Source organism: Calypte anna, chromosome 12 (assembly GCF_003957555.1).
Source record: "Calypte anna isolate BGI_N300 chromosome 12, bCalAnn1_v1.p, whole genome shotgun sequence".
Lineage (NCBI taxonomy): Eukaryota > Metazoa > Chordata > Aves > Apodiformes > Trochilidae > Calypte > Calypte anna.
Window position 1 is genome coordinate 12530863 of NC_044258.1, and position 18097 is coordinate 12548959.

An 18097-nucleotide genomic window follows, 5' to 3' on the forward strand; every position below is an offset into this window, starting at 1 on the left:
AATGGGTTCTTGGAGTATTTGAGACCATGAGAAAGATACTATGGTGGGAGTGGTAAATGAAAAATCAGTTATCAATCATCTTTTGAGAAAAGGGTTACAGACATGTGTGTGGCTGCTCTAGGAAAGAAAAAAAAAATAAGAGAAATGTCTTAATACAAAATCTCCAGATAAACTGATGGGATGCAGCAAATCTAATTCGTGTGCTTCTTTTTAATTTTTTCATTTTGGATGGATACAAGATCTTACTCCATATAAAAATGTGGGAACTGTATTTCAGAGTATACCTGTCACCAGGGAGGCTCAGTGCTGTAGTAAATGCCACGAAATTTCCCACTGCCCCCCCCTCAACAGGCATAAAGTCAGTAAAATGCCTACTGGGGGCTCCAGGATCCGCTGATGTGCTCTCTGAACCACCTGGATAAACGAGGGGACCCTTTGGCACACCAGCAAGCCAAAGACACCCTAAATTGCCTCAGCCAATTCTGGGCTTTTAAGTGAAATGTTGTATTTGGAGTACAAGTTAATTTCTGCCCTTTTATTATTGAAACAAAAGAAGAATTAAATAAAAATATTTACATTGACAACACTCAGTGGCGTCATTAAGCCAACATCCCTATTCCCCTTGACTCATGTTTGCACAGTCCTGTTTTCTTCCAAGACCAGCTTTCCAGCAACCTCAAACTGGGGCTGATGGCTCCACACCACCCAGCCCCGGCCCTTGCCCCTGGGCCTCCGCCAGACCTCCCTGGGACACATGCACAGAGAACAGGTTTTGTACAAAAAATACAAGCAGAAATCTAATCTTCACAACATGCAAATGGATATCCACCAAAGCTGGCACATATAAGCAGTTACTGATATGTTTCACTTTTCCGGAATTCTTCATCTTGAATGTTCTCAGCATTCAGTAGATCAGTGCTCTCGCCACCACTTCTCAGATGATATCATGGCTTCGCTCAGCTTTTACCAAAAGGTATGAAGACAAAAGGTCTGTAATGTGCACACCTCTGCTCTTGTGCTCACTAATTTAAGAGTATTTCTTTAATGACTTAATTTTCACAAGAAATCAGAGGGGTTAGAAGTCATAAATCTAATTCCAATCAAGCATTACATCAAGATTTTGATTAGATCTGACTAAGAAAACCTCCTTTTCCCACTACAGGGGAAACTGTGAAACACCCTCACGAACACTGCAATGAAAGGTAAGAAACTAGCACATGGGGTCACTTGTGAAATTGAACAAATAACAGTAGTGACAGCCTCCTGCCTCACCCACCTCTGGAGAGCCTGGCTGCTGGCTGGTGAAAGGAAAGGGTTTGCAAGCCCATCCACTGTGGACCTTTGCTCCTTCCAACACCAACACGGTCACCTTTGAGCCAAAGGTTTGCATATCCTGCAGATATCCTGGCTCCTATCAGGAACAGTGTGGCCAGAACTAGATATCAGGATATCAGAACTAGAGCAGGGATTGTTCAAAGGACAGCAAAGCTGGTGAGGGGTCTAATGAGGAGCAGATGAAGGAACTAGGGGTGTTCAGCCTGGAGGAGGCTGAGGGGAAATCTGTCTTCACCACCTTGAAAGGAGGTCGGAGAGTAGAGTGTTGGTCTCTTCTCCCAAGTGACAAACGATAAAACAAAAGGAAATGGCCTCAAGTTGTGCCAGGGAAGGTTTAGTTTGGGTATCAGGAAAAATTTCTTCCCTGCAAGGCCCAGGCTCTCCAGGGCAGCGGTGGAGTCACCATCCCCGGGAGGGGTGGACGACTCAAAACTCGTGCAGAGGGACACGGTTTAGACCCGGCGATGGACTCCGTTCAGCGGCGGGGACTCGGCAGCTCGAGAACGGGCTGCGCTCCACGACACCAAAGGCAAAGGCTTCACCGCACCGACTCAGTGATCCCACAAAGCCCCGCACTGCCCGTTCCCAGCCCCCGGGACAGGCACTGACCGGTGCCAGCCGACCTTGCTCTGCCCCTCGCAGCGTCCCACGAGCCGAACCACCACCGCCACCACTCCACCGCCCCGTCCCCTGCTCCCGCTGCTCCGCCCCGTCCCGTCCCGCTGCACCCCCCCCCCCACGGCCACCGCCACCGCCCGTTTCCCCGCTCCGGCTGCGCCGGCCAGTGACGCACACACCCGGTACCCCCCCGCCATCTGTCCCCCCCAACCCCGCAATTCGGCGCGTGCGCGGCCACTGTCCCCGCGCCCGCTCCGGCGCCTGCGCACCCCGGGCCGCTCCCCTCCCCTCCCCCGCCCCCTCCGGCACGGTGGTGTGACCGGAGCGGCGGGACTCAGCCCCGACACCGCACAGCGAGGCCCCGAGACCGCCAGAGACGGCCGCGGAGCGGGGGAGGCGGTTGCCGCCTCCTCGGTCCCCGGCACCATGAGCATCGAGATCCCGCCGGGCCTCACGGAGCTGCTGCAGGGCTACACGGTGGAGGTGCTGCGGCACCGGCCGTCCGACCTGCTGGGCTTCGCCGCCGACTACTTCGCCCGCCTGCGGGATGCCCGCGACCAGGAGGCGGCCGGCGGCGGCCGCAGGTTGGTCAGCTTCGACGGGGAGCCCATGCAGACCGAGTCCAACGGCGATGAAGAGCCCGACCGCGGCGACGAGGACTCTGACTCCGAATTCGAGCGTAAGTACCGGCGGCGAGGGGGAGCTGCGAGGGGCTGCCCGTAGCAGGGAGGGGCGGTGGCTGCCGGGGGTGGTGGAGAAGGGCCGGGAGCGGCCCCCCGGGGAGGAAGCAGCCCGGAAGGGACGGCCGGGCACCTTCGCCACCCCGTGCCCTCAGCCACTGTCCCGGCCTCTCTGCTCGGGAGGGATGGATTGAATGGGCGAGCGGCCCCGGCCGCCCCCGCCGGCAGCTCCGCGGTACCGGTCCGCCTGGAGCGGGTCCTCCCGCCGTGGCTCGGTAGCGCCGAGGGACAGCCGTGTGCCTGCAGGTGTGTCCTGGCGGGGGGAACCCTGGCTCGCCCTGGCTTCAGGCCGGTGGGTGCCGGTTAGCGGCCGGTTCCCCGCTGGGTGTCGGGAGGCGGAGGTGCCGGAGGTGCCGGTAACGGCCTGAACCGCGGCTGGGGTCTGACCGGAGTTATCGGAGGGAATTGAGCATACTGCCAAGCATGTGATACGAAAGATCATGTGTTATTGTGCAATCTCTTCTACTTATCTTTACGTTTCAGTATTTAAATCATCGTGGGCTACTGGGTTGTTGGGTTTTTTTCTTTTTTGTTTTTTTCTTTTTTTCCTCTGAAGCTAGAGATGTTCCTTGCAGCTGTGGTGTGATTAAAATGGTTATTTTAAAGCACTGAAATAACTTTTTAATACGTTACTGAATAGCAAAAATGCAAAACCACCTGTATACTCCTCTTTGTACTGTAGCTATCTAAGAAAAGATACCTACCTATCAACAGAATACCCCTTGTGATACTGCCAGTGTTATTCTGTCAGAGTGTACTCTGTGTGTTGTGCAATGCACAGTGTTTATAGTTTGAACTGTAGTTGAGCTGCAGTGCAAGAACTTACTTAAAATGTTTCTGAATGGTACTTATTGCTGCACCCAAGATTTTGGACCTGTGATTGCTGAATACTCTCTCATTTATAGAGGGTAACCTAAGGGGAGAGGGAAAGGCAGGAAAAGATGTGTTTTCCCTAAACTTTCAGTCACCTTATTTGAAGGTCTTGTGCCCTTGGCTTAGAATGTGAGTAAAGGTTTCTGACTTTTATTGATCGAGGATCCTCTTTTAGACCAATTACTGTATCTCACCTGGATGCAGTGTGCACTGTAACTCTGTTACATCTGTGCACTGGATAACAATTTTAAAGAAACCAGCAGGAATTAAGCTGGAACAAATCACTATTTTTATTAAGGAAGCATTGAGAGACAAGGGACCAGCTATTACTGCAGCCCTTTTGGGCTGACAAGTTTGCAAATTAAATACAGCTTCTGCTTTTGAAAATATACAGCATAAAGAGCATATGAGATGAAGAGAATAAAAATAAAATGTACAGTCAAAATCAATTAAAAAGCAGTTTTCCATTTCTGACTAGATTTGAATGGATATTTATTCTAATGAGAGACTGGTTCTGTTTAGGATGTGAAGATGAAAGGGGGAAGACACTGTGGACACTGGTAGAGACAGGATTGAAGTTAAGGGGATGTGCAGTGTTAAGTGCAAGATTAGTGGCAATGATTACAGGTTATTTTGTTTGTCCTGCAACCTAGCTCAGCAGTAATTGTAGTTTCTTTTAATAGGTATTATTTATTTCAAAATAAAGTTCTGCATTGGAAAAACTGCACTAAATAGTTGAATATAATTTTTTAAAAAAGCAGCAGTATCTCAGTATGTAGTATTTTCCTTAAAAAAACCCAAACAAACAAAGTATAATCAAAACCACCCCTAGAGCTTTTTGTGTCAATGAAAGCAACTTCTGTATTTCTTGATCAGTTTCTTGTTGTGGGGTTTTGAACCTTTTGAATCTTTTCCAGGGAAGAGAAGATGCAAACTTTTTCTGATGAATGGTGGCAACTGCAAGGATCTTCTGGAGTTAAATATTTTCATATAAAAACTTGATGGTGGCAGCTTTATGTGATGAGGCTGTCCAAAGCAGAAAACTGGTTTCTTTGCTTCAAATTTCCACTCATCATCATTCTGTCTTAGGGAGAAAATTAAGTTAATGAAGTTGGTCAGTGTCTCTTGTGCTAGTCAAAACCCTTGAGGCAAGTGGCACTGTTAGTAATACTGTCTTGCTTCTTATCTCAGGAGGCTGCTACTCCCTCCTTACAGTTTCCAAGACCAGCAGGAGGAAGAGCGCTGTGTTCTACTTAACAGCAGGACACGGTCTCTGTCTGGTCAGGGGAAAAATTCTTCCTTATTGTGCTTAACATTGTGGGGGGCAGTCAGCCATGGTTGTCTGTTTTTTAGATTTCTGTTGTAACTGTTGTCACAGGAGGCTTTATTAACAAGGAAATGTTAAGCCAGAGGTTCTGGTATCTGTCTTTTATGAATTTTATAAATAGGAAAATACTTCTACCTTGTTGTGGAAGAGCAGTTCCTGTGTGCTTACAGACTGTTCAACATTTAAAGGACACTTAAAGACAGAGAAAACACACCAAATAAAGTCACAGATGATCTCACTAGTACTGTTTACTGAGATTGCATTTTTTTTTGTCTTGGACAACTTAAGAAAGACTACAATTAATTTCACGTTGTTTTCTTAAGTTAACACTTGGTTAGCTTAAGCCTTCAAAGGCAGGTCAAATGGATGTTTAAAAATGTTCCTATGGCTGTTTTAAAATTCAAAGACGAAATTGAGCCATGGTAGTTTTATAAAGTTATTATGTTACGTGAACTTAAAGCTGGTTTAAATAATTAACCTGTTGTAGAGTTGAGCACATGAAAGATGTCTACGTAAATAGTGTGGTTGTCTTTGTGTTTCTGCTTCTGGCACAGTATTAAATTTGTGTACCTCAGTGGGCTGTGCTTGCATGCTATGAGTTTGGGAACACTTTGGATAATTTATCTGTTGGATGTGTTTTTGTTTGTTTGTTTGTTTTTGGTTTTGTGGGTTTTTTGGTAACTCTTTGAGTCTGTATTGTAATGCCAGGGAGAAATAACTTAAAATCAGAATGAGCCCTTGGCCTTTGGTGTAAGCCACGTAGCAAATGTCTTCATGTAGCCATAGTGACACCAGTGGTTCCGCTTCTGCTGTGGTGACACTCCATCAATATGGTAAAAGTCACTGGGAATAACTAGACTACAAAAAAGACTTCTATTCTCTTGTGATACTTAAGGAATTACTTCCAGGTTTATCTTTATTCTCTGAACCCTCTGGAGTTTCATCCTTGATTTTAATAATTTTTGTGTATGTGATGAAAGGATGTCAGGATGTGGCTGTTCAGCAGAGTGGAGTGTTACAAATGTGTGGAAAGAAAATGATGCTGGTGGAAGGGGGAAAATCTCCAGAAACATTTATCCAGTGGTCTGGGGCAAAGACCACTTCATAGGAAGCTTTTCTCAGAGCTTTTTTTTTTTTTTTTTTTTTTTTTTTTAATTAGTATAACTTCAAATTTGGCAAATTGATGGAATTGGAAAAAGATTCAAATGAGCTTCAAACATCAGGCTGAGGGTATAATCAAGGATGGATATGTAGTCTCAAAATGTGTCCTTGGCCGTGACACTTGTAATTTTAACAAGGAAGCTCTGAATGGATGACTTAAGGCTTCAAAACTAAAGCCACAGAAATAATTTGTCCACTGAGACTGAGTCATGGCTTTGAGAAACCTTCTATTGCAAGGATCATACCTGAAGGCAGGCAGGCAGCTTTCCTGCCCTGTCAGCTGAGGCAACTGCACAGATGTGCAAGGTGCTGCACTGTTAACTTTCCATTTGATGCATCCTTTATAATGGTAGTCAGATAATTTTAAAAACCCCACCCATGTTTATTCTTGTAGAAATTAAATACTGATTCTGGAACTGAAGTGTTTTTGGGATTATATACCAACTCGAACAACTTGAATGTTTTAACCAATGACAAATATTGTAGTGCAAACACATTTTTTCCTTCCAAGGTTCCACCTTGATATTGAAGGAATTGTTATGTGCTTTTCAGCTGCTCCCTGAGCAAAAGAGAACACTTAAATATTGCATTTGAAAGAATCCTTTTCAGAATGATGGTATTGCTGTGAAGGAAAATGGTGCATATGAATCTGGATGAGCAGGTGGAAAGATTCTGTTTAGTTCTGCACTGAGCTTCTCAATTAAAATTCAAGGATTTTCTAAATGTCATCTTTAAAACTATCAATAGGATATCTGAGCAGAAGGAAGTAGGAAAATGCACTTTTACATTGTTAGATCTTGGAAGGTTATTTACTAAGAGTTCAGACCATCTTTAAAATCTTTTTTTAATTGTTGATAGAAGTGCTTAATATTAAAGCTGTTTCCAATTACTACTGTTCTTAAGCATCATTTGCTATTGCTTTCTTATTCTCTACTTGTCTGATATGTTCTGTGGAAATTGCCAGGAACTGCTGAAATTACAGGACACTCATAAATCACAAATCATTTATGTTCTGCCAATATCAGTTTACAGGTCAAGCATAGCTGCTTGCTGTTTTCTGGAAATAACTCAAGGAAATTTATTTGATTTCTGATATTCTGATATTGAATGGACTGAAATCAGATGATGTTAAGCCTTCTGAAGGATAGAATAAGAATAATAGTGGTCCTTCAGGCTGATAAAGTAGGGGTTGTTCACCTTGGAGAAGAGAACACTCTGAGGGCTCTTAGAGCAGCCTTCCTGTATCTGGAGGGGACCTACCAGAAATCTGGGGAAGGACTTTTTACAAGGGTGTGTAGTGATATGACCAGGAGTAGTGTTTTTAAGATGGAAGAGGGAGATTAAGTTAGACATTGGGAAGAAATTCTTTGGTGTGAAGGTGGTGAGATACTGGAACAGGTTGCCCATGGATGTTGTGGATTCCCCATCCCTGGAAGTTTTCAAGGCCAAACTGGGTGGGGCTTTGAGCAACCTGGTCCAGTGGGAGGTGTCTCTGCCCATGCAGGGGGATTGGAACTGGATGATCTTTAAGGTCTCTTCCAACTGAAACCACTTTATGATTCTGAAGAATACTGTTCAAATTTTCAGATGTAATTCAGGTTCATGGATTATTGGAAATGTTCCTGTGAGATATGATCACTTACTTCCTCCATAATTTTTAATTTACTGGGAATAAAGCACAGTAGCTCTCTCTGCGGGTGGGTTTTTTTTGTTTGTTTGTTTGTTTTTGTTTGTTTGTTTTTGTTTTGTTTTGTTTTAGTTTTTTTGGGTTTTTTTTGTCCTTAACACTAAAAGAGCCTCTCTTTGCAGAACATGTTTCTTACAGTAGTATTGCGTTCTATGGTGCAAATTCAGCCCAATGAATAGCTACTCTATTTAAAATCTAAGTAGCCAGTGGGGACTTTTATACAGTACTTTTATAATAATTACTAGTGCTACAGCTTTTTTCTTTTTTTTTTTTTTCCCCTTTGAAATTTTTTTGACCAACTCATGCCTTAAGAAAGATGTTTTGCACTTGTAAGTGGTGTCTAGATTTTTTTGGGATATGGAGGAAGAAGCTCCAGGTTATGACTTAACTGTACTAAGCCTTTGAATTTAGTATTCAAAGAAAGAAGTGTACGTTTTCTTTGTAATGTATTTATTCAGAGTTTGTGTAGGCAAGCCTAGCAACCTGAAGATGTAGAAGAAATTTCAGTTTTGTTTATTGTTTGGTCTCCATCAATAACACGTCATCAATTCTAAAGCAAAGTACTAGTGATACATCCATTTTGATGACGTTTTAAAAGGAATATATTTCTAAATTTAATTTTCTAATTTTAATACATCCTGGCAGCATAGCATCTTGAAAATGTTTAACATAAAAAATGCCAAGTGAAAGGCTACCATTGTGCAGCTGCTACACTTGCATGTCTTGGCTTTTGCAGAGGCAGTTTTCACTGACTTAAATCTGAAAGATTATAGAGAATAAATGGTGCTACTGAAAGAACTTCTCTCCCTGTATTTGTCCTGTTTACACCAGAGAACTCTGAGGATAAACTAAATATTAATTTTTTTTTCCCCAAAGAAGTCTCTTTGCTTCTGTATTTGCTTGTCACAAAGGACTTGCTTGTTTTTTAAATTGCACTGACTGTATTGCAGGGTTAGACCAGGGCTTTTCTTTAACTGAGTGATATAGTTCTAAGGAAGTCAACAGTTGGATCTCAGTGGAGCCTGAGGGAAGGTTTAATCAGTAATCTTCAGTAAAATTAAAGTTTAATTAAAATGCAAGTGTAATACATTGTTCTTGCCTGACACAGTAGAAGAACAGGAAGCATGCAGTGAAAGGATAAAGTTGCTGGATGGCTGAGGAACAGGATTGTAGATAAATTGACTGAAATTTGTAGACATCACTGGATAGTGCTAAATGTGTATTGATTTACATCACAAACCAGGAGCTTCTGTGTTAATTTCAAAAGCTAAGTTTGTTACGATTTTGCCAGTCTACTTAGCTCTCTCTTTGTAACATCCTGTCCTCAGCACTGTTGTTATACCTATAGCATCTATTACACAGTTCTTAAAATCTCTGGAGTAAGATATCTTCTTATTCCAGTTTGCTCTCAGTGGCTTGACATAATCTTTCTGCTTTCCTTAAGTAATCCACACATCCTAAAATGTGATGATGCAAGCACTACTGAACAAATATGAATTTAAAGAATTTTTTAAAATCTCTTGAATGCTGGTAACTTTTCATTTGACTGTTAAACTTGTAGCAAAACCTCTTTCAAGAAATAACTAGCTAAAATTGTATTGAAAAATTAAATTCTAGAGTCAGTTTCTGCTCCTAATATCCTGCTGTTACCTTGGGCAAATGGAAACTGCATTACTCTGTGTACTAGTTTCTAAAAAGAGATTAACTATAAAGGAAGTGGATAACTATAAAGAATTGCTGAATTCTTAAAAGGCTGTCTTTCCACATTGAAACATTTTTTTTTCTTACAATAAACTTTATGAAACTTCTAAAATAGACTTTTTCTTTTTCCTGGCTGCTTCTAAAATTAATCTAAAGGAAATTAAGGTATTGCAATACCAGATATTGTACCAAGCACTGGCTTCTTTTTAGCTGTGCTTTCTTTTTTTTTTTTTTTTTTTTTTTTTTTTTTCCATTGAATAAACTAATATTAGAGTGCAGAGACAATTCTGTCAGTGTTGCAGAGTGCCATCTTCTCTCTTAATACTGAAGTGCAGTTGTAGCCTCTTACCTAAAATAGAACAATGGAGATCTCGGGGCAGAGGAGGAGACAACAGAGAACAAGCTCATTTCGAACTAATCACCAGTCAGTCATTAAAAAGCATTAATGTTTAACAAAGAGCAGTTGCTTGTTATTCAAATGAAGACTGGAAGTGTAGCCAAGATGAGCTATGAATGTTTCTCATTGGCTTGAGTAATATTTTCAACATCATGAATGATCATTCATATTTTTTTGTGAAAGAGGAGGAAGACAATGACAGATAAAAGTCTTTCACAAATGTACTGCTGCCTTTTTTAGAAAGATATTGTTCTTTTCTCTGTAGTGGTCCTTTAGATTCCTTTAGATATGCTCCTGCGTCTTTGTGATCTATCTCTGGCTTTGCATCACTACTTCTTTGGACCAAACCTTTTGATACATCAAGGTTTTTTTTTGTTTGTTTTGTTTTCCAAGGCACCATCAGTTCCAAAGCATATTACGTGTACTCTTTGGCACTCTATGTTTTTAGTATCTTTATATATCACTGTAACAGGAAACCCACAAGGTAAATCATAAATTGTAAGAACATTGGTTAGAAATGTAACCAGTGTGGGATCTGAGGAATCTGACAGTGGAGGAAACACTGATTCATAAAAGGATCTTGCAACAAGATACTGATTATACTAAAGGTTGTGTGCTTATGAAATCCTTTAATGCAGAAGGACCCTTTTCTTTTTAAAGTACAGGTCTGAAAAAGGGACTATTGGGTGGAAACTCCACAGAAATCTGTTACACAGCATAAGCAGCTGCTTTGTGGCCACTTGCATCTGTTGTTAAAATTATCATGATGCTGTTCTGTGTGCTTTGAGGGGTAGGATATCTAGAAGAGAGAGGTGATTTAGAGGAACTCAAGCCTGTCTTATGCTTATCATACTGCTAGGATTTGGCATCTGTTTCATAAATATACCACAATTAGTGTGTAATAAAGCTCAGCTCGGCATTGAATTAATAGCAGTTTTGCTGTTACTAACACACATTTCTATGTGGAAATTGCAAACAGTGAGCAGTGACAATGCTGCTCTGAGTACAGACTTGGAAATTTCCTTCAGGGGAGAAGACATCTCCAGGAGCAGCCTGCCATCAAGGCATGTGGGAGGGACTGCATGTATTCCTTCTGTAGCACTGCTTTTGTCATATAATTTAATGACAACAAAATCAAACAAACTGTTAAAAAAAAAATTAAGCCAATCTCTGTTCCCTCCCTCTATTTCCTGTTACCTTTCTGAGGGTGGGTTGAAGAACAGCTTTGCTGCTTCTCAGAAATGGTATTGAGCCTGCAGGAACTCAGTTTCCAAGTGGCATGGTGACAGGCTCTGTTCTGAGGTCATCTTTAAAAAGTCTGGAACCCTGCACTCCTTTTTGGGTGCTGGTGAAGTTCAAATCAGGATGGTCCATTGGCCTTACTAGCAAAATTGAGCAAGCTGTCACAAAATCTCTCGGAATGATTCTGTGAAGAAGGATTAGGACTGCAAGTTGGGGGTGAAGTGGTGGTTTTGGGAAAAAGATGTTCTTCCATCAGTAACTGTTTCAATCCTTCTCTGGATCTCAGTGGGCTGTGGTGGAGGATTGTTCCTCTTGTTGCAGAGCATCCTAAAAACATGTATGGAGTTTGTGTTTGGAGTGAACTGTCTTCTAGATGAAGCTTAGAAACTACTCTAGTTTTCCTATGTATTTTTTAATAAGTTGTAGTGATTGTATATTGACAGACTGTTATAAAGCAGGATGTCACAATGGCCCTTCATTTCCATTTTGGTCCTTCCTCCCTTGGGGTAGCATATTGTTTTCTGCTTCCTATTGAGAAAACTGTACTTTAAGAAAAGAAAAATACAAATATTTGTAGGGATTTTTTCCTGTTGAGGCTCCAGTAAACACTGCCATTTCTGTGGCAACACTTGTGCTTGTCCTGATCCTTCAGGAAGAATTGCTTCCTGAAGAACATGCTGTAGCGTAAGGAACTGGCCAGCATCAGGTTGTCATGGATCTGGGGAGAAACTCTCAATGAAAAGTCTCTTGTAAACAGCCCTGGAGTGAAAATTCAAGGATGATGGAGGTGTTTGTTGTGGTGTTGGGTTTTTTTTTTTTTTAAAGTATTTCTGGAAGAGGCTGTTTTAAACATTTAATGCTAGCGATGTTTCTGATTAAAATTCATAAGTATTTGTAAGATTCAAGACTTTCTCAGATATAAGATGGGAAAGACACCTCATTAAAATAGATCAACATTCAGTCTTCTGTCTCTGACATGTTTGGGTGGGAGAAGATTTCACATTTTGTTTTAAAATGCTAAAACTTAATATTATTCAGAGTGGTGATGTTACTTTGAGTACTCTAGTTCCTCAAGCAAACAGAAATTGAACATCACTGGTGGAATTTGTACAATAATTTTAATTCTGATTTTGTAACTTCATGATAAAAAGCCGTAAACCAGACTTCCCTTTCTCTCCTCTTCTGTAGGAGCACCTCTTGTATTCCTGCTAAGTGATTTTGTTGCTGATGAAATTCTTAAGTCTTGTGCCTAGTGTTGATCTGAGCACTGGGAAACAATATAACATTGTACAAATTCTACTGGTTTGGATCGTTTTGTTTTGTTGTTTTTTGGGGGGCTTTTTTTTCCCCTAATTTTTTTTTTCCACTTTTCATAGCTTTTTTACACAGACACTGTTAACTTCTCATAACCAACATATTTGCTATGTGTACTATTTGTTTTGAAGTTGTATGTAGTAGCCATGATGTTGGGGAGCTTTATACTAGAAGTTCTGCTACCAAAAATCAGTTTATTTGGAAACTGAACCATGTTGTACTTGCCACCTGCTGCAGCTCATTTGGATCAGGGGATTTCTTTTTATTGTTAGTGGTGTGTTTCTGTTTGGATGAATGCTAACTTATGCCCTTTTGCAGGGACTTCAGACATTCATGAGCATAAAAGTGGATTTTCTCTGTTCTGGGGAGACACACTGATTTTTATTATTATGCCTTCTTAGGAAACAGGACAAAGCTTTCCTTTACCCATCTTCTTCCCCAAAATCCTCTTCCTCTGAGTGCACAAATTCAATTACTGGTGTGGGGCTGTTTGTGTGCTTGGGTTTTTTTGCCTTTTTTTTTTTTAATAAATTCAAAACAGTAGTATAATTGCAACTATATCTAGAACTTCTTATAAACAACTGACCGAAGTTTTCTGGCTTTGATAATTACAAAACATGATGCAATGCATGGAATTGTTTTTTCCAAAAGTTGGTTTGTTTGTTCTTGTGTTGTTGGTTTTTTGTTTTGTTTTTTACTGTATCACATACAGGAACAGTAGTTTTTTTAATATATTGTATTTCACAAATCAACAAAACATCTTTCTCTTTTTTTTGGCACTTAAGTAAAGCACCCTGTCGAAATCAGATTTCAAAAAGAATTGAGCCAGCTCTTAGAATTTTTGTTTCTCTAGAGAAGGTCTGGTGTGAGAAAGGTCATTCACAAGCCACTCAGGACGAGTGAACCTTCAGTAGTGATTATGTGTACAGGATGGAGTGCTAAGTCCTAGAAAACAGTGACGTGGGGAAGGATGCAGACGTTATTGGAGATAATCAGCTGATGATAAGTGTGACACTTGCTAAGAGGGTTTATATACGTTGAGGTTTGTCCAGGATGTGGATGCTTGTTGACTTTTATTTGGCATTAGAAGAATAAGAACTTGCTTTGTATGTTGCAGTAGGGTCATCAATGAAATTTTTTTAAAATGTCCAAGGAAGTAAATATGGATTATGTGTCCCTCCTAGGAAACTGTAGAAGCCTGGACTTTTTTAGCCTCTTCCTCTCTTTCTCCCATCTCTCCTTTAAAAAAAACAGGCAAAAAACCTGAACCCCCAAAGCCCCAAACCTATAGAATCATAGAATAATTTGGGTTGGAAGGGACATCTAAAGGTCATTGAGTCCAACCCACCTGCAGTAAGCAGGCATGTCCTCAACTAGATCAGGAAAAACATCTTGGAGTGGCTCTGTCAAAATTTATAGTCACCTACTTTGGAAAAGGATGTCTGACAATAGAGGGTCTCTTAATGCATCTATAAATAAAAGGGGAGCAAAGCTCCAGGAAGCTGAAAAAGGAATTTTTACAAGTACATTTACTGCTTGGACAAGAGAAAATGATTCAAACTGAAAGAGTAGATTCAGTTTGGATGTTGTGAAGCATTTTCTACTGTGAGGGTGGCAAGACATTAGAACAAGTTGTCCAGAGAAGTTGTGGATGCCCCATACCTGGAAGTTTTCAAGGCCAGGCTGGATGGGACTTGGAGCAGGAGGTTTCCCTACCCATGCTGGGGGGCTGGAACTCTGTGATCTTCAAGGTCTCTTCCAATCCAAACCACTCTGACCACTTCTTTCCACTCAAGGGAAGCTCAGGATACTGTTTACCTAGAATGCCTTGCTTGGCATATACAAGTGTACTTGTGCCTTGATTTAAATGTGGCTGTGTGAGTTTAGGCTCTGAATCAGCTTGAAGTGATGCTTGATGCTGGTTCCTAATTGAAATTCCTCTTGCTCTTTTATACAGATCAAATCAGATGACAGCACAACTCATTCCAGCTTTGTCATATGTAAAACCATGCTATGTTTCATCATCCAAATCAGTAATGACAGTAGGGACTGGCAATGAAATCAGAAACAGTCCAACCAAAGAACTATGGGATTTTTTAATGTGATTGCTCTTTTAGCTGTAGGATGCTATTCTTAAATCCTGCCTATGAACCTATAATTATACAACCCTGAGCTCAGGTTGACCTGGCAAGTTATATCTGTTACAAACATCTAAAACAATAAAGTCTGCCAGTGCTGTTGGCTGTTACTGCTCAGCTTCAGATCTGATCTTCCATGTTTTTTCTCTAAATTCCTGTTAGGTTATAGTTTTTTCTTTGTCACACAAGGTACAGTACCTGACTGTGAGAGTGACTCCAATCTGTTTATCCAAGGCTGTAAATAGCCTGTGAAGAGGCAAAAGGAAAAGCTTCTTATGCTGCATCTCATCCATAACTCACTACGTTGATTCTTCCTTTCTGTTCCAACACAAACTTGAGCAGAGGAGCTGGATCTCACTGATGGAAAAGCTAAGACTGACCCTTTTTCCTTTGCATTGAAACAGGCTGGGAGTGCTGTGACAATCAGTGGTCGTTGTTTGGCTGCTTGTGTGCTCAGCTTTGGGACTGAAACCTTGTTCTGTCCTCATTTTTTGTTGTTGTTTTTTATTTTTTGTTTTTTATGATTTTTTATTTCTTCACTGCCCTTCCACTTAAGATGGTGGTGAATGGGTGTGCAAGCAGGGTGTGTACCATGTACGTATGCCCTGGGCACAAACAATTGTCTTCCTCTTCTCTGTGATTTTCTAATTTGTGTTGGAAGCTGTGCTGGGGCTGACTGGTATCTGTTAAGCTTATCAGTCTATCAGAGAAGGGTACTAGAGTTAGAACAGTTGGATTGTGATGACATTTTGTTCCCATGTTGCTGTTACTTGTAATTATTGTGTAATTATTTTTATGGCAACATATCTACATCTTAATGAGCTATGGTCTTCAAGTTTAATTATATTCCTGGAAGTGTTTGTTATGGTACTGCAGCAAAGACAGGAGAAGACAAATTCTCCAAGGAAATGTCTTTCAGGAAATGAGTATTGCTGCTTCCAAGAGTTCCTATGTCCCTTACCTACCCCTAAGATTTAAATAACTTGCAATATGGACTGATCAGTTTAACAATGTAACACGTAGTTGCTTATATTGGACAAGTACTTTAGTTTGTGTGTATGTGTCCAGGCACACAAACTTTCTCCATACAAGTTGCTGATCACTCCCCCACTTGTCAGAAACTTACAGAACAGTAAAAGCTGAAAATGTTCAGATGGTTGGGAAAATGTGATTTTATGTTGCCATGGTTTGGCAAAGATTTGAGGCAAATGATGCTATTAACTTAGTGTTTTTTCTTTAGAAAGTGGTAACTGTTCATTCTAGACTTATTAGTCTGACATTGTGGGAAGGTGTCTTAAATCACTGAGCACACCTATAACTGAATTATTTAATTCAGGTGCTCTTACATGCTTAGCAGTTCTCAAGTTTTAGATTTTACACATACTTTGAGCTTCACTGCAAACATTCATTTGCACTGAGGTTTTTTCTTTGTCCACTTTTGCCTACATGCTAGATTTGCTTAAATGTCTACCATAGGGAAAGAAGTAGGTGTTGAGTTTTATCAGTTTACTGTCTCTCCAAAAATTATGGCTGACTATAAACAATATTTTTCATATAAGTAGTTGAAGGTGCTAATAAACTATGTCAGGTATGAATGGCATTTTAGAATGTTCCATGATAGTAAATATTTGATTCTTCAAGATACCTTTTATGTCCTGATACCACATTATTTAAAGACACTATCAGTCTCAGTAGGACTTTATAATAAGCCTGCTAAACAGCTGTCAAGTGCAGATAGCCAACATTTACATTCAGTGTTGTGTGATGGTAGCTGTGACATGATTCCAATTAAAAGCTTGGTCTGCACGCTGCAGATGTCTTCTGAATATTAATGTGTACTACAGGCAGAGCAGATGGAATCTCTTTAGAATACAATGTGTGTATTAAAGTTGGCTTTCTGGTGGAAACTGAGAGGCAGTAAAAATTATTCTTTATTTTCTTAGTTTTTCATTGCTAAACCGCAAGAATATCTGTGTGTCATCATCATCTTGCTTTACATATTGGAGGAAATCAACTCTTCATTATACATCCAAACAAAAATACAGCTTTATTCCTTACTGAAGTTGTCGTAAATGCCAAATGTACCTAGAAAAATAGTAGGAACACATGCAACATCTGCTGTGCCTTAAAATATGCCTCTGTCTAAAGGACAGATATGAGGCAGTAGATAACAGTTGAAATGCACAGGATGTCTATGAGTTATTTCAGGAGTTGTTCATTGAGAAAGGCAGGGTAAAAGTGTATGTAGGTGTGTGAATTTAATCAGGATTTGACCAAGGATCTTTGACCCTTCTCTGAGTCTTTCATTGCTAGAGAATCCCCATGAAAGTTACTTCCAAATATGTTCAGGATCTTTACCTTTCATCATTGTTTAATGTTGAGTTTGTAAGCCTAGTGTCATTCTAGCTCTTAAAAAATTTTATGGTATTACTAATGTGGCTTCTTTGCTTCCCTATCTCTGAAATACCTTCCTCTTTAAGCTTACTTCTAAAGCACAAGCAAATTTCCCTTTTTCACTTACTGTGTCTTGCCTTGCTGTAACCTCCAGTATGTTCCCTCTTCTAACAATACTTTGAAGATTTGACAGTTGTTTCTTCACTCCGTCTGGTTCTTTGCAGCATCCTTCATTTTCTGTGCAGTGTAGAATTTTGTCTTTCTAATGCTTGAAAAAATTCCCAAGCCTTTCATTTCAGTCCCTGACAACCTCCCTTGTAGTATCAGCACACAATTATATCTCTAATCACTATGAAATGTGTCCTTTCAGCTGAGATTGTAGCTTAGCACTGGGAATATGTCCCATTTCATGTCCATAAAGCAACCACACACTTCATTGCAATGCAGTCAAACTTCACAGTATAGACTGCTCTCATAAAAATCAACAGAAAAAAAAAGAAAGCTCTGTGTTTGGCTGGATCTGTGAGATGTGTCAGCAAGAAATAGGAGAGGGCTGTGTGGGTCATGCCATTGCAGTGTCAGATAGTACAGAGTGCTGCTTGATAGGTATTCATTCTCCTTAGGCTTCAGTCAGGTTGTGTTAACTCCTAAATCCTGAGAGCAGGGTTCATTGTGGCTGCAGGGTCATGGTCCCTTTTAGTGCTCAATGTCTGCTAAGAAGCATAATCAAAATAGTACCGTGCATAAATGTTTAAATGTCCTCCTGGAATGAGAGTATTGCAATGATAAATTGTTCTAAAGTATCTTTAATTTAAAAACAAACAAAAATTCTTAACATCTTAGTCAAGGAGCACTATTAGAACCAGAGGTTATTTGAAAATTCTTTTGAGTCAATTAAAGATTTATCTTTTTTGAATTGATCTTCTATTTAAAGTCTGTCCATTCCAGAGTGCATTTTTTATTTTAAGAAAAAGAGCCAACCCAAAATAGCACGACATCTTTAATGGCTTTGTAAGCCAACTTTTTATTAACTGTCATAAATACTTTGCTTGTTGACTCAATTTTTCCTTTAGAAGTGTTATTACATTTGTTCTGTCAGAGGGATTCTAAACAACTCTGAAAGCAAAAATCAGGACTCCTTTAAGATGAGGCTTTCAGACAGCATTTCTC

General features: G+C 40.5%; 1 protein-coding gene across 1 annotated transcript in view; it reads left to right on the plus strand.

The window, feature by feature from the left end:
• The first annotated feature begins 2223 nt into the window (after window positions 1–2223).
• Window positions 2224–18097, plus strand: part of PRKAR2A (protein kinase cAMP-dependent type II regulatory subunit alpha) — a 58608-nt gene continuing 42734 nt past the window's right edge. The window contains exon 1 of the mRNA XM_030458590.1: window positions 2224–2632. Coding sequence (XP_030314450.1) covers window positions 2380–2632 — 253 coding nt within the window. The 5' untranslated portion in view covers window positions 2224–2379. The remainder of the gene's footprint in view (window positions 2633–18097) is intronic.